Source organism: Pristiophorus japonicus, chromosome 8, assembly GCF_044704955.1.
Source record: "Pristiophorus japonicus isolate sPriJap1 chromosome 8, sPriJap1.hap1, whole genome shotgun sequence".
Classification (NCBI taxonomy): Eukaryota; Metazoa; Chordata; class Chondrichthyes; family Pristiophoridae; genus Pristiophorus; species Pristiophorus japonicus.
The window spans coordinates 116,657,555-116,680,114 of record NC_091984.1 but is presented as its reverse complement, the minus strand read 5'-3'; the positions used below and the strand labels follow the sequence as shown (position 1 = coordinate 116,680,114).

The following is a 22,560-nucleotide window of genomic DNA, read 5'->3' as shown; positions in this document are numbered from 1 at the left end:
AAGCAAATAGTTTAGAAAATATCGTCTTCCGTTTAATCATGCAAGCTATTCTGCAACTTGTCCTCTTATGTCGGTGTTCTCCTCTATGTATCAGTCGCTGTTGAAAAGATCGCTAACTGCCTCATGAATGTAGTTAATGGTCATTATCAGCTAATTGGAAGTTTCAATTACATGAATAAATGTTGGATCAGTGTTCTATCTATTGAATATACATTGGGTTGGAGATCTGCGATTTGTGTTTGTTTCCAGAGGGACTTTTCCTCTCCGCCAATATTCTGTTGTCCATTTAGTTCCCATCAGTGTGTTTGTCATAGGTATTCCCTGGCTTTATGCAGTTAAAAGAAATCTCTTCGGGTACTTGAATTCTGAAGTAGAATTTTACCCTCGCACTAACATAAATACTGAACATCTCGAGTAAGGAGAAAGGAAATGAATGATAAAGCCGCAACAAAAAGTTACATTTTTCTAGTGCCTTTAACAACATGAAATGACCCACGAGACACATCACAAATTTGAAGTAAAAAGAAAAAAAAAATTATATAGCGCCTTTCATGACCACCGGATTTCCGTGTGGTGGCTGGTGTGCAACGGCCACCCCACGTTAAAAGAATCCACGCACAGGCATCTTCCACCATTCAATGTGTAGTTCAGTACCTAGAATGTCAGATCCCTCATTGAAATACCTGTGAACTCATCCCTTTTTGGTGTGGAAGCAGGTCACCCTCGATACGAGGGACTGCCTAATACTAATATATACATCCCAAAGCGTTTTATAGCCAATGAAGTACTTTTGTTTTTGAAGTGTAGTCACTGTTGTAATATGGCAGCTAATTTGCACACAGCAAGCTCCCACAAAAACAATATGATAATGACCAGATAACCTGTTTTTGTTATGTTGATTGAAAGAAAGACTTGCATTTATATAGCGCCTTTCACAACCACCAGATGTCTCAAAATGCTTGAGGGATAAATATCGGTCAGGGCACTGGGGATAACACCGCTGCTCTTCTTCAAAATAGTGCCATGGGATCTTTTACATCCACCTGAGAGAGCAGAAGGGTCTCTGTTTAATGTCTCATCCGAAAGACGGCATCTTCGACAGTACAGTGCTCCCTCGGTACTGCACTGGAGTGTCAGCCTAGATTTTTGTGCTCAAGTCTCCTGGAGTGGGACTTGAACCCACAACCTTCTGAAGCAGAGGCGAGGGTGCTACCCATTGAGTCACTGGCTGACACTAAGGAAACAGATGGTGAGCCGAGAAGGGAGAGATGAGGAGGGGTGAGCTAAGAGATGGAGTGGGAGGAGGAGGTGGATGGCAGGAGGCGTTTGGGAAGAAAGTTCTCGAATAGGACTTGGGTGCCTGAAGGGCATCATTGATGGTGATGTGGAGGGAGCGAGTGTGTACAAGAAGCTTGGAGTTAAAGGAATGGAGCATTAAGGAGGGGAATACATGGCTGGAGGAGATTGTAGAGATAAGGTGGAATCACACTGGAAGTGTTTGTCGATAAAATATGAACATACTAAATTGATGGGCTGGAAAAAAACAGCTGGTCCATCATGCCTATCCCAAACTCATGATGGCTGGAGCATGATGACTCGACACTTCCTACCTTCCTGCTTGGGCCCCAGCTGTTCACAATATATATAAATGATTTGGATGAGGGAACCAAATGTAATATTTCCAAATTTGTTGATGACACAAAACTAGGTGGGGTTGTGAGGAGGATGCAAAGATGCTACAAGGTGATTTAAATAGGTGAGTGAGCAAACACATAGCAGATGCAGTATAACGTGGATAAATGTGAAATTATCCACCTTGGTAGGAAAAACATAAGGACAAAGTATTATTTAAATGGTGATGGCTTGGGAAGTGTCGATATACAGTGGGACCTGGGTGTCCTTGTACAGCAGTCATTGAAAGCAAACATGCAGGTGCAGCAAGCAGTTAGGAAGGCAAATGGTATGTTGGCCTTCATTGCAAGAGGATTTGAGTACAGCAGCAAGGATGTCTTACTATAGTTATACAGGGCCTTGGTGAGACCGCACCTGGAGTATTGTGTGCAGTTTGGTCTCCTTACCTAAGAAAGGATATACTTGCCATAGAGGGAGTGCAGCGAAGGTTAACTAGACTTGATTCCTGGGATGGGAGGACTGTGGTAAAGGAGTGATTAGGTCGACTAGGCCTGTATTCACTAGAGTTTAGAAGAATGAGAGGGGATCTCATTGAAATGTATAAAATTCTGACTGGGTTGGATAGACTGGATGCGGGGAGGATGTTTCCCCTGGCTGGGAAGTGTAGAACAAGGGGTCACAGTCTCAGGATACGGAGTAGAAAATTGAGGACTAAGATGAGGAGAAATTTTTTCACTCAGAGGGTGGTGAACCTGTGGAATTCTCTACCACAGAAGGCTGTGGAGGCCAAGTCACTGAATATATTTAAGAGGGAGATCGATAGATTTTTAGAAACAAAAAGCATCAAGGGGTATGGGGAAAAAGCGGGAATATGGTGTTGAGATAGAAGATCAGCCATGATCATATTGAATGGCAGTGCAGACTCGAAGGGCCGAATGGCCTACTACTGCTCCTATTTTCTGTGTTTCTGTGTGTTTACCCACAGCTATACAATCTCCTGGGAGAGGCAAAAACACAGAGGCAAAAAACTCAGGACCAATGAGGGAAAAAATAAGGATGAGGACTTTAAATTTAATGCACTGGGAATAGATGGAGAGCCAGATCGGTGAGGATAGGATGACCGATGAGTGGGACTTTACGCAGACAGGGAATGGATGGTCGAATACTTGAAAGAGGAGAGGGTGCTGGAGGAATGGGGAGAGACTCCGAAGGTGGGACTTGGCAACAATTAACAAGCTAGGTGTTACACCACACCTATTCCGTTTTTGCATATTTAAATACAATTCATTTTTTTTCACAATTATTGTGAAATGTTAAATAGCATTGGAGAAAGTTGAAAAAGGGGCAAGTTGTAACTTTGTGGTCTTTGTCTACAGAAAAGGTTGAGAATTGTCTGTGTGCAAGGTTCGTTAGAACCTATCATTTCATTTAAATAAGTGTTCCTTCAACAATGTGATTGTTAGGTGGGAACAGTGCCTGATAAATTAATTGTGTGCTGTAGGGAGGCCTGACTTTACAGTTAGGTCCTCATTGTCAAAGAGCCATTAGGCTGGATAGCTGTCAGTAACTTGGGCTCTGAGCCCTGGAATTCTTTGTCTAAACCTTTCCTCTCTACCTCTCTCCTCCTTTAAGGCATTCCTGAAAACTAACGCTTGGACCAAACTTTTCATTGCCTGTCCTAATATCTCCTTGGGTGGTTGTGTCAAATTTTGTTTGATTACGATCCTGTGAAGTGCTTTGGTTAAAGGTGCTACATACAGCAAAAACAATTGCGACAAGAAAAGTTATTGAAACTTTTTAATAGCTACCCTCTTCTTCTTAGCTGGTCCCTCGTATTGAGGATGACTAGCTTCCACACCAAAAAGGGATGAGTTCACAGGTGTTTCACCTGACATTCCAGGTCCCGAACTACGTTGAAGGGTGCAAGATGTGCGTGGATTTTTTTGACGTATGGTGGCCGTTGCACCCCAGCCACCACACGGGCTTGACAGAGCTAGATCTTGGTCCAGTGGCAAGGATTAACCACGATGACTGGAGACCAGCTCTGATGCATGGACCTAGTGCGCACACATATCAGCCATGATCTTATTAAATGGCGGAGCAGAGTCAAGGGGCCAGGTGGCCTACTGCTGCTCCTATTTCTTATGTTATATCACAGGGTGGGCTGGCCCCTGCTGCCCTTGGGCCCTCGCCTCTCCTGGGCCCCGAACTCACGCCTCTCCTAGGCCCCGATCACGTCACTCTACAATCTCTCGCTGCTCCTTCACCCCTATAGCTACCTCAAGCTCTAGTGTCTCCTTTTCATTGGCTGTTGGTAGAGCCTTAGTTGTTATGGAGCTCCACACCTTCCAGATACTGGTATTCCAATGGGCTTAACTTTGGTGGAGAAGTGGATCGGAGAAAGAATGAAAAATAAGTGAGACTGCACCCTTCGATGCTGCCTGTGGTCACATCCTTATGTTGACTCTTGTGTATCTGGAGCCAGAGGCTATTACCTCAACTTGTTTGAGGAAAGCTGTCAGCGCTAACTGAAGCAGTCACCAAATGTTGCACATTTCTGCATCTAGACTTGTAAACCAAGTCCAATATAGATATTGGGCTGGATTTTCCGCTGCTGTTTGCTTCTGTTTTTGCCCTGAAGGGGCGGCAATGACGGCGGTGAGCACTTCTGGGTGGGCAGTCAGCTTCCAGCTGGGGTTTTCGGGGCCGGTTTTGGCACGGCGCGGAGCATTACCGCCCAAAAGAGGCGAGCCAGTGTGCAACGTTCCTGGTTGTGACACCGGCTCGATTTTTGACCCCCACCCGACTCTTGGCACCCCGCAGCGTGCCCTGGCAGGAACACTTGTGAAAGCAGGCATTCTGAGCTGTAGCGGCTGCAGTGAGGTGAGTAATGCCGACCTCAGGTAAGTGTGATTGTTTTTTCTTTTCTATTTTTGATGAATTATGTTGTGGTGGCATGGGCTATGTATTGGTAGTGTTTTTGGTGGGTTTTTCTTCAGGTTTTTTTTTCTCCCTAGACCTTTCTTTGGACACTCCAAGGCCTGTTCTTTAGCTCAGGATTTTTGCATGCTCAGCCTGCCTAGCGCCCTCGCCTCCCTTAGCGCTCCGCCCCATACTCTGACCAGCTGCCCAATTTTGCTGACTGAGGTGCAAACTATTCCCGGGCACAAACTTTACCGCCCCGAAATGAGCAAAGCAGAAAATCCAGCCTCATGGTTCCTTATATGATTGGCTTCTTCCAGGCAAGTATGGGTATGGGTGACCTTTGCCATGTTTCCCAGCCATGCATCAGTGTATTAACCAGTACATTGTTGGTCAGGGCCAGGGCCTGGGATTTAACCATGATCCTGCAGCAAGAAAGACTCCATCAGTTCTGCAATCTGATAGGACTCCCACAAGTGCAGAGACATCATTGGCACAGCATTTATGCAACATTCACTCATGAATAGAAAGGGCTAGCATTCCATCGATGTACAGCTGGTTTGCACTTGGATGCGTGTTTTCCTGGCAGCTTCCATGATTCCCTCACTCTGCTGTGGTCAAAGGTGCCAGCCTTAGTAGAAGGGCCAAGAAGATTCCAGGGATAGCTTTTGGAGGACCAAGGATATGCCATGCAACCGTGGCTCACAAAGATGATATCAGAACTGAGAAGTTATACCTATCAGGCGGGAGTTCATTTTTCTAGCAAACAGAAGGCTGAGGGGTGACCTGATAGAGTTCTTTAAAATTATGAAAGGGTTTGATAGGGTAGACGTAGAGAAGACATTTCCATTTGTGGGGGACCAAAACTAGAGGCCATAGATATAAGTCACTAATAAATCCAATAAGGAGTTCAGAAGAAGCTTTTTTATCCAGCGAGTGTTTATAATATGGAACTCGCTACCACAAGGAATAGTTGAAGTGAATAGCATAGATACATTTAAGGGGAAGCTAAATAAACACATGAGGAAGAAAGGAATAGAAATCTTCAGCTGCCTGGGCCCTAAGCTCTGGAATTCCCTCTCTCAGCCTCTCCGCCTCTCTACCGCTCCTTTTAAGATGTTTACATTTTGCTGCTGCCGCCTGCTCTACACCTGATCATGCAGGTTGGGGTGAACCAGCGAGAGTTAGGTTTTAAGTGTCCTTTTCATGAGTAGCTCAGCCGGGAGCACCCCTGTGAGTGAGTGGGGTCTCATGCGGTAGCTTAGCAGTACTCGGGACAGGCGGGTTTGGAGTGAGCCCTCTGTGACTCGTTTAAGGCTCTGTTGATTGTTTGTACTGCCCGCTGTGCCTGCCCATTGGAGGCTGGTTTAAACGGGGCCGAGGTGACATGTTTGAGCCCATTGCGGGTCATGAATTCTTTCAATTCGGCACTGGTGAAACATGGCTCGTTGTCAATGACCAATATGTCAGGCAGGCCGTGGGTGGCAAACATGGCCCTCAGGCTTTCAATGGTGGCGGTGGCGGTGCTTCCCGACATTATTTCACATTCAATACATTTTGAAAAAACATCCACTACCACCAGGAACATTTTACCAAGAAACGGGCCCGCATAGTCGACATGGATCCTTGACTATGCTCTGGAGGGCCAGGACCACAAACTTAGTGGTGCCTCTCTGGGCGCGTTGCTCAACTGAGCACACACGCCTAATTGCCGTACACAGGACTCTAAGTCAGAATCGATACCGGGCCACCACACATGGGATCTGGCTATCGCTTTCATCATTACTATACCCATGTGTGTGCTGTGGAGATCCGAGATGAACGTCTCCCTGCCCTTTTTGGGTAGCACTGCGCGGTTACCCCACAACAGGCAGTCTGCCTGAATGGACAGATCGTCCTTTCGCCACTGGAATAGCTTGATTAGCTCTTGCATTTCAACGGGAACGCTGGCCCAGCTCCCATGCAGTACACAGTTTTTTTTCTCGGGACAACAGAGGATCTTGGTTGGTCCAAGTCCTAATCTGGCGGGCCGTGACAGGTGATTTATCATTTTCAAACGCTTCCATGACCATCAACAAGTCTGCGGGCTGCGCCACCATCAACAAGTTTGCAGGCTGTGCCATTTCCACCCCCGTGGTGGGCAATGGTAGCCAACTGAGAACATCCGCACAGTTCTCGGTGCCTGGCCTGTGGTGGATGGTATAGTTATAGGCTGATGGCGTGAGTGCCCACCTTTGTATGCGGGCTGAGGCATTGGTATTTATCCCCTTGTTTTCAGCGAACAGGGATATAAGGGGCTTGTGATCGGTTTCCAGCTCAAATTTGAGGCCAAACAGGTACTGATGCATTTTCTTTACCCCGAACACACATGCTAATGCCTCTTTCTCAATCATGCTGTAGGCCCTCTCAGCCTTAGACAAGCTCCTGGAAGCATAGGCGACAGATTGCAACTTCCCCGAAATGTTAGCTTGTTGTAATACACACCCGACTTCGTACAACGATGCATCACATGCTAGCACAAGTCTTTTACACGAGTTATACAATACAAGCAGCTTGTTGGAGCATAAAATGTTTCTGGCTTTCTCAAAAGCAATTACTTGTTTTTTTTCCCCATACCCAGTTCTCACCTTTACGAAATAACACATGTAGGGGCTCTAAGAGGGTGCTTAACCCCAGTAGGGAGTTACCAAAATAGCTGAGGAGTACCAGGAACGACCGCAGCTCCGTGACGTTCTGTGGCCTGGGCGCGTTCCTGATAGCCTCTGCCTTGGCATCTGTGGGCCGAATGCCATCTGCCGTGATCTTTCTCCCCAAAAACTTCACTTCTGTTGCCATGAAGACGCATTTCGACCTCTTCAGCCGCAGTTCTACGCGATCCAGTCGCTGGAGGACCTCCTCCAGGTTTTGTAGGTGCTCGACAGTGACCCGACCCGTGATCAATATGTCGTCCTGAAAAACCACCGTGCGTGGTACCGGCTTGAGTAGGCTTTCCATGTTTCTCTGGAAGATCGCTGCAGCCGACCGAATTCCAAACGGGCATCTGTTGTAGATGAAGAGTCCCTTGTGCGTGTTGATGCAGGTGAGGCCCTTCAAAAACTCCTCCAGCTCCTGTGTCATGTAGGCCGAAGTCAGGTCGAACTTGGTGAATGTCTTGCCTCCTGCCAGTGTCACAAATAGGTCGTCTGTTTTAGGTAGCAGGTATTGGTCCTGTAGCGAGAAACGATTAATAGTTACTTTATAATCGCCGCAAATCCTGACCGTGCCATCACTTTTGAGTTCTGGAACAATCGGGCTGGCCCACTCGCTGAATTCCACTGGGGAGATGATGACCTCACGTTGCAGCCTGGCCAGCTTGATTTCCACTCTCTCCCTCATCATGTCAGGTACCACTCGCGCCTTGTGGTGAATGGGTCATTTCTCTGAGACCAAGTGGATCCGCACCTTTGCCCCGGAAAAGTTTCCAATGCCTGACTCAAAAAGGGAAGGAAATTTGTTAAGAACCTGGGTATATGAGGCCTCATCGACATGTGATAGCAGTCGGATGTCATCCCAGTTCCAGCGGATTTTGCCCAGCCAGCTCCTTCCAAGCAGTGTGGGGCCATCGCCCGGGACAATCCAGAGTGGCAGTTCGTGCACTGTGCCCACGCAGGTGACCTTGACCATGGCGCTGCTCAGGACAGTGATAAGCTCTTTGGTGTACGTTCTCAGTTTCGTGTGGATGGGGCTAAGGGCTGGTCTGAGTGCCTCGTTGCACCACAGTCTCTCAAGCATCTTTTTACTCATGATGGATTGGCTAGCGCCAGTGTGCAGTTCCATGGCTATGGGTAAGCCATTCAGTTTTACACTTAGCATTATAGGTGGACATTTTGTCGAAAATGTGTGCACCCTGTGTACTTCAGCATCTGCCTCCTCGATCTGAGGCTTGAAATTGCTTTGATCCATCATGAACTGATCTTCCTCTGCCACGTTTTGCAGAGCTTGCAGCTCATCTGCAAGCTCGTGGAGGTGCCCCATTGTTCCACAGCTCTTGCAAACATACCCTTTGAAGCGGCATGAATAGGCTGAATGGAAGCCTCCACAACGCCAACAACATGTGAATTGCCTTGCATTCATCCTTTGTTGCAGACTCTGAGTCATCTGGGTCACCTGAGGCCTGCTGGCAGTTGCAGACTCGTGGTTTCTGCCCTGTACATTTCTGCTCGCAACACAGTTCCAGTTAATTTATGAACATTGCTGGCACTTGTGTGCTGAGAGATTTGTTTGGTGTTATCACTGGTGGACATAAACGCCTGTGCTATTGCAATGGCCTTACTGAGGGTCGGTGTATCTGCAGTCAAAAGTTTTCTTGGATGGTCTCGTACAAAAAATGCCCAGTACAAAAAAGTCTCTGAGCATTTGCTCCAGGTAGCCATCAAACTCACATTGTCCTGCAAGTTGCCTTAGCTTGGCGACATAGCTCGTCACTTCCTGACCTTCAGATCGCTGGCATGTGTAGAACCAATACCTCGCCATCAGCACGCTCTCCCTCAGGTTAAGATGCTCCAGAACCAGTGTACAGAGCTCCTCATACGACTTATCTGTGGGTTTCACCAGAGCCAGAAGATTTTTCATGAGGCTGTAGGTCGGTGCCCCGCAGACCGTGAGGAGGACCACTCTCCTTTTTGCAGCGCTTCCTTCTCCGTCCAGCTCATTGGCTACAAAGTAGGTCTAGCCGTTCAGCATAGGCTTCCCAGTCCTCACCCTCCGAGAACTTCTCCAGGATGCCCACAGTTTGCTGCATCTTTGCGTTGGATTCGTATACTCGTCACCAGTTATTGTGTTCCTAACACAGATGAGACTGCAGACAGGGAGTTTAAAGTAACAGTGACCTCAGTCTTTATTAAGACACTCCAGGGTGAGGAACAGGCCTTAGGGGCCGGCTTATATACAGTGCTCCCAAGGGATGCTGGGATCCTTTGGGACTTCAGGGGATGCATTCCCAGGTGGCAAAACATGGGAGTGCATGCTTTAAAGATGCACAGCACAGACCCCCTATGCAAATGAGGGTATATTTCCAGCAGAGTACTGCTGTTGACAGAACGTGATGTCCTGTGAATACAAGGGAAGGGGGATGAAGGCTGCTGTAAATCATTAAAAACAAAAATGAATCCTGTGGTGTGGACAGAAGATGAAAGATTTTTCTGTGTAAATGTGATCAAATGCTAACCATGTTTCCGTGACTTTTCTTTGTCCACTCCGTTAAAATAGACAACTTGGTGGGAAGGGGTCACAACTCGGGGTGGTACTAAACGATAGAGGACAGTAAGGTGCCAAGTTCAACCCTTGGGCCATGCTTGGGTAGTTGATCTTAGCCAGGACAGCAAAATGGGGTGCTGCAAATAGTCTTGGCACCTCTGGGCTAAAGAAGGGGAAAAATCAGCAGGAGTTCCCAATCTAGATCCCTCCCAGTGACTGCTCCTGGAATGTATATGCTGGTGGGTATTAGGTAAGGAAAGATCAGGCTGGGCCTTGGGACCTCTGGCAATTGAATAGATGTCGCTTTGGTTTAAAGATGTGAAGAATAGCCACTTGGGTGAGGTACATGGTCTGGTCAAGCCCCTCGGGGACCATCACCCTGTATAAGTCGAAAGATTCTGAAGAGGAGGGGGAGAGAAGAAGCAAATGGTAAGAAAAATAGACATCTTTTTCAGTGGAATTTAATACAACCGCATCGAGTAACAGCTTCAATTTGCTATATTGCTATACTGTTAAGATGGCTGACTACAGATTTAGAGCACAAGGTAGCCATTCAGATAATGAGTGTACTATATCCCATATATATGGACGTCAAATGTATTACAATGCAGTTCAATACGCTGTTCGAGTTCAATCTGCTGCAATTAGAATTAACTGCATCAATTTTTCCTCTTCACAGTTTTATACTGAAATAATAAAAGTCACACAGGTCCCAGAAACAAAGTTATCCCATTAAAGACAATGATTCTTCTTCACAAACACATTTTATTCAATGCTTCATTTAATAAATACACTCAGACTGAAGGGAACGGGGATGATAAATATACAAATGGAAATGCACTCAATACAAATGCGTGTCTTTTTCACTTGCACAGTGTTCAACCAACAAATGTACATTGTGTCACAAACACTAAGGTCTTGATTTTAAAACAATTGTTTTCACTTCGAACACTTAAATACACGTGCACTGAAATGTTGTATATTTGATCTTCTAGCGCCTTTGCAGTTGAGAGAGTTAAGGGTAGGAAAAGCTGTTTTGACATGCCTTGGATTGTTTAAAAAAAACAGAACTATTATCCTAAATATCTTTAAATAACTTGACGGCAAAGGTAAGTTGGGCACAGGAGACAGGCACAGGGACAAGTCCATATGGGTAAAGATTTGCTGTCAAAAGAAACTGCATTCCATGTAATGGTTGGAGACCAAGAGCAAGGGAGCACCATAAGGAAAGTTTTTCATTTAGCCCATCTTCACTGCAACAATAACTTACACAGCAGAGTAAAATTCATGCTGTGTAGACAATGGAATATGACAGGACTCTGCGTGTACACTTTGCTTTGTGCGACTTTTCTTAGCTGAACCTCCTTTGTGTTTGGCTGTTGCTCTGTGTCTGGTTTAGCACATCCAAGTAAACCTTTGACCTCAGGAACCTGGGGTAAGAGTCCCTTTCCATCAGGCTGTAGATTCTTTTCTGCGCATCATTGAAGCAGGCGTGGCTTGGCTCCAGCAGGTTCTTCCTGGTGAGCTCCCGGGTTTGAAAATCGATGTTTACCTGAGAAAGACAACCAATTCGAGGTTAGGCTGGTTGCAGTGGACCTGTGCTGACATTGGAAAAAAGCACAAGTTGAGGGAGTTATGTTTCTGCCCCTAGATGGGCTTTGTCCTCACTGTCCATTTTTAGAGGGGTTGGGGGCGAGAACAGAGCCATGCAATTCATTAGCTGTAAAGCGCTTTGGGTCATCTTGAGGTGATGAAAGGTACTGTATAAATGCAAGTCTTTCTGTGTGGGTTTGGCACAGTGAGGTTGCATCTAAGTGCTGTGATGTATTTTTATTAAATTTATGTCACCATCATGATGCACTGGCAAACAACAACAACTTTATTTATATAGCGCCCTAAACATATTGAAACGTCCCAAGGTGCTTCACAGGAGTATTATGAAATAAAGAATTTGACACCGAGCCGCATAATGAGAAATTAGGGCAGGTGACCAAAAGCTTGGTCAAAGAGGTAGGTTTTAAGGAGGGTCTTGAAGGAGGAAAGAGAGGCAGAGAACCAGAGAGGTTTAGGCAGGGAATTCCAGAGCTTCAGGCCGAGGCAACAGAAGGCATGGCCACCAATGGTTGAGCAATTATAGTCAGGGATGCTCAAGAAGGCAGAATTAGAGGAGCGCAGACATCTCGGGGGGGATTCCAGGTAATGAGCATATGGCTTTATAATAACTGGTTCAGAGTGATGCATTTTTGCATTCTGCCTGTTTTATGTGATTGTAATTGGCAACTTGTTTGGTGCACTGAAATTTGGCACAGTTCTTTCGGTCAGGTGCAACCTCGCCTGCAGTTCACGTCACTGCAGTCGAGTGTGTTTTATTTTGAAAGAATCAAATACTTGCCTCTCTTGGAGCTTGAACATCGATAAATTCTGAGTAGATCTTCTTCGCTTTCGAAGTCAGTTTTGCAGATGACTTGGTTTTCTTGTAGTCCTCACAGGCCAGCCAGAACTCAATGTTCTCCTCGCTGTACTCTGAGCAGAGGAACGCTCGGAAGGCAGCCAGACCATCTGGTGAGGGGAAAGGGTGCCAAGTGGTTACCACAGTTTAAACCTTTTTTTCTCTATTTGTTGTTTCTGTTGCTAGGGTCAATATTACCTAAAGGTTCCACATTTTTAAAAAAATCCTCCTATAACAAACTGTAAATATAATTTCTGTGTTCAGGAACATTTTAAAGGGCAATTTTGTGGGGAATTTCCAGCTTGCATCCCTAACACCTGCAGGAGCACTTGAAAATAGTGGTGGCTGCACGAGACCATCGTTATTTTGGCAACGGGCTTTGTGTCCTGTTTTCCGCAGTTGTGACTGGAGGTGCCAAAAGCATTTTCCAAATCTTAATTGAGTCAAATTTTGAGTGACAGGAATTTTGGTCGATTTCGGATTTGCGATCAGCATGCCCCTTCTAAAATTGGTCGTGCTGGCTCATGTGCAAAAAATAAATGGTGCCAATCCTGCATATAAAGTCAGCACATTTGTGACACCATTTTGTTAGTTTTGCCAAAAATTTCTGCTAACATCTCTCATGATTTAGTAAGTGTCCAATCACCCCCTCCTATCCATTGGAAGCTCTCCCTACATTGTAGGCTTTAACTTTGGGCTAATCTATCTTGCAAACACACCAAATCCAAAGCTTCAATGAAACGGAACTTTTACACCTACATTTATATTGTTTAGATTTGAAATACTCTATTAACTCCTCTTTGAAAATGTTTCAATGAAACATGTTGTGTAAAAGAGAATGGCCAAGAAATTCTGGAAATATTTGAATGGTGCAGCCTGAGGCGCACCCGATATTGGGCTTTGGGCCTCATTACCATTGAGCCAGCGACCGAGGGGCAGGGGGAGCAGGAGGATCGGGAATGGTGGGGGGGGGTGGGAGTAGTGGCGGCGATTGGGGGAAACACTGGTTGGCAGCGGCTCACGTTCTTTGAATGTGGGGCCGGGAGGAGTCGCTGCCTCAGGGCCTACCAATCTTGCAGAGGAGGCCTCAAACAGGCATTAGACACCTCCACCCCAGTGTAGGTGTGGACATGCACGCCAATTTTTTGTCCTTTACCAATATGGTGCAGCACACTTCCGTCTCGTAATGAGTGTGCATTTCTTGCCCACCATATTGGAGGCATAGAAGGCCAGTTAGTGCCCAAAAAATGGGTGCTGTGCAAATAATTTCTAGGCCAATAGCTTTGCACGACTATCTTCTACGTGCATTACTCCCTAAACTCAAAAGGCCCCTATCTACGTGCAGAAATTTCCAGCTTTGAGGCTCGATATTACTTGCATCCAAATAATGACCACATAGTAACCATTTCAGATGCATGAGAAGACGATTTCGTGAGAAATGTAACAGAACACATGACAAAGAGGTCTTTTCCCATAGCCTACTCCTGGTAACACAACCTTAGTTTGACCCTGTTTCTGAGCCATACTTTGGGTTCTAGGTCAATGGGACAGGACCCAAAGACTTAACCTCTCCATCTTTCACAATCATGCTACAACTATGGCCCCAAGTTTCCACACGCGGCGAAAAAGGCGCCCCTCGGAGCTGGGCGCCTGTTTTTCGCACTGAAAACGGCGCCTGAAAAAAAACGCGGTATTCTCGAGCTCCTTGCAGCTCGATGTCTGCTTGGCGCGGTGCACAGGGGACGGAGCCTACCACTCGCACCGATTTTGTAAGTAGGAGGGGGCGGGTACAATTTAAATGAGTTTTTTTGGTTCCGGCAACCCTGCGCGTGCGCGTTGGAGCGTTCGCGCACGCGCAGTCTGAAGTAAACATTGGCACTCGGCCATTTTTAAAAATGCTGTAGAAAATTGTGAAAATTTGTTTATTGAACCCTTGCAAAGCCTTGCATTTTAATTTTCTTGATATTTCTGTGTGTGAGGGAGTGCTTTTAGCAGTCAGTCCCCCTCACAGCTCGAAGGCTGCTGCTGCTCCCGACCAGCCACTGACGCCGCTGCAATCCCATGGCCGAATGGCCTCAATCCGTCCGGGTGCTGCATCTTCGCGGGGAATGAAGGCCTGCCTCAAGCACCAAGTCTGCTTGCTGCCTGCCCCTGCCGTCGAGACTGACGCCACACCGCTGCCTGAAGCGCTGCTTGCTGCCTGCCCCGAGACCGACCCACACCGCTGCCTGAAGCGCTGCTTGCTGCCTGCCCCGAGACCGACGCCACACCGCTGCCTGAAGCGCTGCTTGCTGCCTGCCCTGAGACCGACGCCACACCGCTGCCTGAAAGGCCTGCCTGAAGCACTTTCACACAGGTAGGAACATGGTTTATTTAATCTTTTCTTTGCTTATAAATTTTTATTCAGGTTGGATTTATTTGTATAATATTTGTATAAGTATAACTAAGGATTGATTGTAGAATTTAATGACTTCCCTTCCCCCCCTCTCCCTCCCACCTCGTTCCCGATGCCTAATTTGTAACCTGCGCCTGATTTTTTAAAGTGTAGACAAGGTTTTTTCGGGCGTACAAAAATCTTCACTTGCTCCATTCTAAGATAGTTTGGAGTACGTTTTCACCGTGGAAACTTTCAAATCAGGCGTCAGTGGCCGGACACGCCCCCTTTTGAAAAAATATTCTGTTCCAAAGTGAAACTGTTCTACCTGACTAGAACTGCAGAAAACTAAATGTGGAGAATTCCGATTTCTAAGATACTCCGTTCTCCACCAGTTGCTCCTAAAAATCAGGAGCAAATCATGTGGAAACTTGGGGCCTATGTTTCTGTTTACATTATCCAGCTGGCTTTAAGATGTTTGGGAGAGATTTTTTTTGAACTTGTCCACATGTACTACAGTAGCAATTCTTGACCTAAAGATCGCACAGTAAGCTATTCTTCTGCCAGATTTGAGCTTTTATTATTGTCCAGCTTTTTTCTCTGGGATCACTGCACTCTTAAGTAAACATAATAAATTTCCACATATTTGTGGCAGCTCTTGCAATTTTTGACTTTGTTTTGATGGAAATCTATGCAGTCTTCGAAATTGTATTGAACTAGTAACGATTGATGGCTTCATTCAATAAGCACAGGTTTCCCTGTCATGAGAAAAGTACAGGAACACAGAAATGTTTGATATGTTTCTCCATCACCTTATTATGCTGTACTGTTTCAAGATGCACACCATGACTCAATGTAACATCCAGTATACTGAGCCACTGGAGCCAACACCAGAGAGAATTGCTGTCAGTTGTGTGGGAGGGGGGAAAGGTGAGAGAAGGGAATATCTACCCCAGTATTCAGTTTGCTTTCACTCCAGTCCGCACGAGAGCAATTTTCTCCCCCTTTCTTCCATGCCTGAAAGCAGTGATTTGGGCTGAGGTATGTTTTCAGGTTTTGATAGAGTAGTTAGAGAGAAACAGTTTCCATTGGCAGGAGGGTCAGTAACCAAAGGACACACAGATTAAAGATAATTGTCAAAAAAGCCAGGGGAAGAGATGAGGAGACAATTTTTTTTGTAACGAGTTATGATCTGGAATGCACTGCCTGACAGGACGGTGGAAGCAGATTTAATTGTAACTTTCAAAAGGTAATTAGACGAAATACCTGAAAAGGATATGGGGAAGGGCTATAGGAAAAGAGCAGGGGGCGGTCTAATTGGTAGCGCTTTCAGAGAGTTGGCATTAGTACGATGGGCTGAATGGCCTCCTTCTGTGCTATATGATTCAATGGGGCTGAAATTCAGGCCCGCCAGAAAGCTGGCACACCTACCTTTTTTTTAGATGTTTATACCGTCGGGTCTGACGAGGCGGACTCTTGATCCATTTTCACCTCTTTGTCAATTTTTTTCCAGCAGACCGGAAGACGGTCATAATGGGGGTGGAAGTGTGGCAGTAAGTGCTGGTGAGGGGTGGAAGTGGCGGTGGGACGGAATCTCCGGTGCTGTGACTCAGCGGTGGAGCGGTGGTGATGTGAGAGCGCATGTGCGTCACCACGTCTCTCCCTTCATTTAAAGGGGAGAGAAGCTGTGATTTTCTAGGTTTGGCCACTGGGCCACCAGGGAGGGTTTCGGCCGGGCCACCTAAGAGGGAGTGCCGGGCCGAACCCAGGGTCGTAATTGTCCGATGGATCCGGATGGTTGGCCAGAAAAAAAAACATGGCGGCCATGGCAGTGTGCCCTCCCCTTGAAGGGCTGCCGCGCTGCCATGGCTCACACACAAAACAAGGTGCACCGACAGAAAAAGTTGACAGGGGAACCACGCGGCTCGTGGATTTTTTTAGGTAAATTTCGCACGGAGTGGGATGGAGGTGCAGGAGAGTGGCGGTGCGCGCTTTGATGACGTGCTTGGGGTGGTCGGCAGTAGCGGGACAGAAGTGGGGACCGTCCGAAAAATCACCGAAGTGAATTTGGATCGTGGCGGCCAATGGACTGCAACGAGGCGGTCACTCGATTCCGATGCATGGCCGCCGCAAAACGGCAGTAATGGGCCTTATCCGGACCCTTAATTTCGGCCCCTATGTGTATTGGTAGGTTTCTCCTATCTTGCCCAAGGACATTCTTTGTGTGAAATAAAAGCAGAAAATGCTGGAAATACTCAGCCGGTCAGGCAGCATCTGTCGAGATCTCTGTAGATGCTGCCTAACCTGTTGAGTATTTCCAGCATTTTCTGTTTTGAGTTCAGATTTCCAGCACCATAGTATTTTGCTTTCGTCTCTTTGTGTGTGAGTCTTGTTAGTCAACCATGGCAGCATCACAGCCAATCGAGTCTTCATTGACATCCCAATACTTTCCAGTTTGGGTTAATGAATTCGGGTTCAGGACCGGCAATGCTGGCTGGTTTGTTGTTCCCTCATGCTGCCTGGAAACACTAAGACTAATTGCAGTCTCATTGTGCTTCAGCTGAGATTCACCAACTCAACCTTGTTCAGCCTTGGTTCATGTGGTGGGTCTCTCGACCCGAGTCAGAAGGTTGTGGATTTAAGTTCCACTCCAGCGACTTGAGCACAAAACGCAGAATTTGAGATCGCGGGGGAGGGGAATCGGTCTGGACAATGCTGGTGGGGTGGGTGTTGGCTTGGAGACCATGGCGGGGTTGGCCTGGAGAACTCGTGGAGGGAGGGGAGGCGGGGGGTCAGCCTGAAGATCGCAGGTGTTGGGGGGAGGTCGCGGTGTGGTCAGTCGGGAGAATGCGGGGTCGGTGGGGGACACACAGCAGGTTAGCTCGGCTGGGCCGGCAGTAAACACTCCTCCTCCAGGCCCATGAGCAGTGCTGGAGAAGCACTTACCTGAGGGATCCAGCCTTTTTTGCCTCTCTTTAGCTGCTTGGTTTCCCGCGCCCTGGGAAACCTGGCCCGCTACCGTTAAATCCACATGGCTGCTAAAATCTGATTCACCCAGCCTCATTAACATTTTAAAATTCCTGACCCGCCTATGGAGAGCAGGGTCATCACTTGCCCCCAACCCTCCCCGGTTAAAGCGGAAGTAGACATGTTCGGGGTATGTTGGTGTCAGGTTTCAGATTTTAAAGAATTTAAATGCTCTGCCCCTCTCCCGCCCATCCTGGGGGAAGGTTAGCATTCCTCCCAATCACTCAGAACAATCAAGCAGGGCATACTGCATAACACAATTAACAAAGAATTCAAAGTAAAAACGTTGTTTTTTTCGATATTATGTCGACAAGAAACATACAGTTAAATTAGTAAGCATGCTTGGTGTCATGTATTCAACTATCATTGTAGCCCATGTATAAGCTGACCAAAGTTGTACACCTTGAGAACATTGAACACAAGGGGGTGAACTTGTGGGAGACACTCTGAACCTGGACTTTCAGGTATAAAAGGGGAAGCTCCACCCACCTTCATCACTTGAGGTCTTGGTAATAAAGGTAATTGGTCACAGAGTGACCTTCTCTCAAGTATGGGCCTCGTGTGCATTTATACTGTATAGTAAGGACGTATCATTGGCGACGAGAAACTGGGATTTAAACCACGCGAGCATGGCCACTAGCAGCACAGAAGAGAGGTACTGTGTTTTGGTAATGATTGGGACGACTTTATTGAGAGACTACAGCAAAGTTTTGTCACTAAGGAATGGTTGGGACAGGATTCGGCCGACAAACGCAGGGCTCATCTCCTGACGGTTTGTGGATCCAGAACGTACTCTCTGATGAAGGACCTTCTAGCGCCAGAGAAGCCGCGGACAAGACGTTCAAAGAGCTCAGTAAGTTGATCGGGGAACACCTTAAACTGGCAAGCAGCATGCACATGGTGAGACACCGGTTTTACATGCACCGGCAGCGAGACGGGCAAAGCGTTCCAGACTTCGTGGCAGAACACCGGCGACTGGCGAGCCTTTGTAAATTCCCAGATGCATGCAGAGCAGAGATGCTGTGGGAATTTTTTATTGAGGGCATCGGGCACTCTGGGGTTTTCAGGAAACTGATTGAGACCAAAGACTTGACCTTGGAAGCGACGGCTCTGATAGCCCAGACATTTATCTCAAGGGAGGAAGAGACCAGAATGATGTATGACAAAAACCTCGGCTCAAATGCGGCAAACGACCAGGAAGTCAACATTGTTAACGCGGCACACAGTTCTCTCGGCAGACAAGGGCAATCGGACATGCCCCAGCATGTAGTCGAACCCAAAGGGGGAATTCAACAGAGACAATGGCTAGCTGAACGACGATTCATGCCATCGCAATGGACAATGCAGCCAGTAATAGGGCCATCAACACCTGTTAATGGTGCGCTTAAGGACAGTTACAGAGACAGTCAGAGACGATCGACTGGTAATGGACCTTTTGTTTCCAACAACAGGGCCTCCAGCTCATGCTGGAGGTGTGGAGACAAACACACAACCAGAGCTTGCAGGTATCAGCAATATACCTGCAGAAACTGCAATGTCAGCGGTCACTTGGCGTGTATGTGCAGAAAGCCTGCAGCCAGGTTGATGTACGAGGAGGACGGGCCCGATGGAAGGCCCTACGAGGCCAAATGAATACTGGGGGAAATTGCTGGAAGCTGAAGTTCAGCGAGTATCATGTGGAGCACATATACAGTTCATATACCAGGACGCCACCGATAGTGATGAAAGTGCTCCTCAATGGCATCCAGTATTAATGGAACTAGGCATGGGGCCAGCCAGTCCCTGATGAGTATCAAACAGTTTGAAAAGTTGTGGGTGTCCAAGGCCAGGAGGCCAAAATTATTGCTGATTGACGCACAGCTACGGACATATACAAAGGAGATCCTATACTAGGCAGCGCCATGGTAGTCGTAACCCACAAAGATTCGGAGAACAGGTTGCCACTCTGGATTGTCCCGGGGGATAGTCCCGCACTACTGGGGAGGAGTTGGCTTGCTGTCATGAACTGGAAATGGGGCGATGTCAATGTAATTTCTTCTGTGGAGCGAATATCATGCTCACAGGTCCTGGACAAATTTGACTCGTTAGTTCAACCCGGCATTGGCACTTTCATGGGGGCCAAGGTAGTGATTCACATAAGCCCGGACGCCAGGCCAGTACACCACAAGGCCAGAGCGGTGCCGTACATGATGCGGGAAAAGATAGAATGCGAATTGGACCGCCTGCTGAGGGAAGGCATCATCTCGCCAGTCGAATTCAGTAACTGGGCGAGCCCGATTGTGCCGGTGCTCAAGACGGATGGTCGGCCAGGATATGTGGTGATTACAAGGCCACCATCAATCGGGTGTCACTCCAAGACCAGTACCCGCTACCGAGAGCGGAGGACCTCTTTGCGACGCTATCCGGTGGCAAACTTTTTTCAAAATTGGACCTAACCTCAGCTTACATGACCCAGGAGCTGGCGAGTGAGTCGAAGAAGCTGACCACAATCACGACACACAAGGGGTTGTTTGAGTATAACAGATGTCCGTTTGGGATTCGTTCGGCCGCCGTGATCTTTCAGCGAAATATGGAAACCTTCCTCAAGTCGATTCCAAGGACGGTGGTTTTTCAAGACGACATCCTCATCACGGGTCGCGATACTGAAGAATACCTCCACAACCTGGAGGAGGTGCTACGCAGACTGGACCGGGTAGGGCTGCGACTGAAAAAGGCGAAGTTTATCTTCTTAGCTCCAGGGGTAGAATTCCTGGGGAGGAGGGTAGCAGCAGACGGGATCAGACCTACTGCGTCCAAAACAGAAGTGATCCAAAGAGCACCCAGACCCCGTAACACGACGGAGCTGCGTTCGTTCCTGGGGCTCCTGAACTGTTTTGGTGACTTTCTTCCCAAATTGAGCACGCTGTTATAGCCGCTACACGTGCTCCTACGCAAAGGTCGCGATTGGGTCTGGGGGGACAGCCAGGAAAGAGCTTTTGATAGAGCACGCAATTTGTTGTGCTCCAACAAATTTTTAACGTTATATGACCCGTGTAAGAAACTTGTTTTAATGTGCAATGCGTCGTCCTATGGGGTCGGGTATGTGTTGCAGCATGTGAATGCCAATGGTCAGTTACAGCCGGTAAGCTTATGCCTCCAGAAGTCTGTCCCAGGTAGAAAGGGGCTACGGGATGGTAGAAAAGGAGGTGCTAGCATGTGTATATGCGGTTAAAAAAAATGCACCAGTACGTGTTTGGCAGGAAATTTGAGGTTGAGACAGATCACAAACCCCTAACGTCCCTTTTGGCTGACAACAAGGCCATAAATGCGAATGCATCGGCCCGCATACAGAGGTGGGCACTCACATTAGCCACTGAAAACTGTGCCGATGCACTCAGCAGGCTCCCACTAGCTACCACCTGAGGGGGCAACTGAGCATGATGCTGAAATGGTCATGGCTGCTGAAGCTTTCGAAAGCGAAGGCTCACCTGTGACAGCCTGTCAGATTAAAGTCTGGACAAATAAAGACCCGCTACTGTCTTTAGTCAAGAAATGTGTCCTGAATGGGGACTGGGCAGCCACATACGGGGCATGCCCTGAGGAATTTAAACCGTTTCATAGGTGCAAGGATGAACTCTCGATTCAGGCCGATTGCCTACTGTGGTGAAACTGAGTAGTCATGCCCCGGATGGGCAGAGAGGTGTTTATCAGAGAACTTCACAATGAGCACCCTGGCATTGTCATGATGAAGGCAATTGCCAAGTCACACGTTTGGTGGCCAGGGATAGATGCAGACTTGGAACTTTGTGTTCGCAGGTGCAACACGTATGCTCAGCTGGGCAACGCACCCAGGGAAGCCCCCCTTAGACTCTGGTCTTGGCCAGCCAAGCCATGGTCACGCATCCATGTGGACTAACATCCTTTCATGGGAAAAATGTTTTTGGTTGTTGTAGACGCCTACTCCAAATGGATTGAGAGTGCCATTTTAAATTCAAGCACATCCTCTGCCACGGTAGAAAGTCTACGGCCAATGTTCGCCGCCCATGGTCTACCGGATGTTTTAGTCAACGACAATGGCCCGTGCTTCACAAGCACTGAATTCCAGGACTTCATGGCAGGCAATACAATCAACCATGTCAGAACGGCACCGTTCAAGCCGGCCTCAAACGGCCAGGCGGAACGAGCAGTGCAGATAATCAAACAGGAGATGCTCAGAATCCAAGGGGGTTCCCTACAAAGCCGCTTATCACGCCTCCTGTTGGCCAATAGATCCCGATCACACTCGCTCACAGGGGTTCCACCCGCAGAGCTGCTAATGAAAAGGACACTCAAAACCAGGTTATTCCTTATATACTCTCATATGAAAGAAATTGTTGAGAGCAGGCGTCAGTCACAATGTGACTACCATGACAGAAATACGAGGGCGCGATGTATTGATGTCAATGACCCTGTTTTTGTCCTTAATTACGCTGCAGGGCCCAAATGTCTTGCAGGCACTGTGATTGCCAAATAGGGGAATAGGGTTTTGGTAGTTAAACTTACCAATGGACAAATCTGCCGCAAACACGTGGATCAAACTAAAAGGAGGTTCAGCAACCCCATAGAAAAAGCAGAGGAAGAACAGGACATAAGAGTTTACTCCACCACAGGTGACCGAACACCGGAACCAAGTGGAGGAGAGTGCAGTCACTGTGGGCAGTCCAGACAGGCCTGAGGCACTGCAAACAGCAGACACTCAGGCCAGCGCCCAACAACTGGAGCCCCAACTCAGGCGTTCTACAAGGGAGTGTAAACCAGAGAGACTTAACCTGTGATCCCAATAAGACTTTGGGGGGGAGGTGATGTCATGTATTCAACTATCATTGTAACCCATGTATAAGCTGACCTAAGCTGACCTTGAGAACATTGTCCACAAGGGGGTGAACATGTGGGAGACATTCCT

The 22,560-nt window shown here is 47.5% G+C and overlaps 1 protein-coding gene across 1 annotated transcript in view; it reads right to left on the bottom strand.

The window, feature by feature from the left end:
• Positions 1–10,544: 10,544 nt before the first annotated feature.
• LOC139268153 (regulator of G-protein signaling 8-like) overlaps positions 10,545–22,560 on the bottom strand; it is a 55,792-nt gene continuing 43,776 nt past the window's right edge. Inside the window, exons 5-6 of the mRNA XM_070886192.1 lie at positions 12,182–12,348; positions 10,545–11,341 (exon numbers count right to left, since the gene is read on the bottom strand). Of these exons, the coding sequence (XP_070742293.1) occupies positions 11,141–11,341; positions 12,182–12,348 (368 nt within the window). The 3' untranslated portion in view covers positions 10,545–11,140. The remainder of the gene's footprint in view (positions 11,342–12,181; positions 12,349–22,560) is intronic.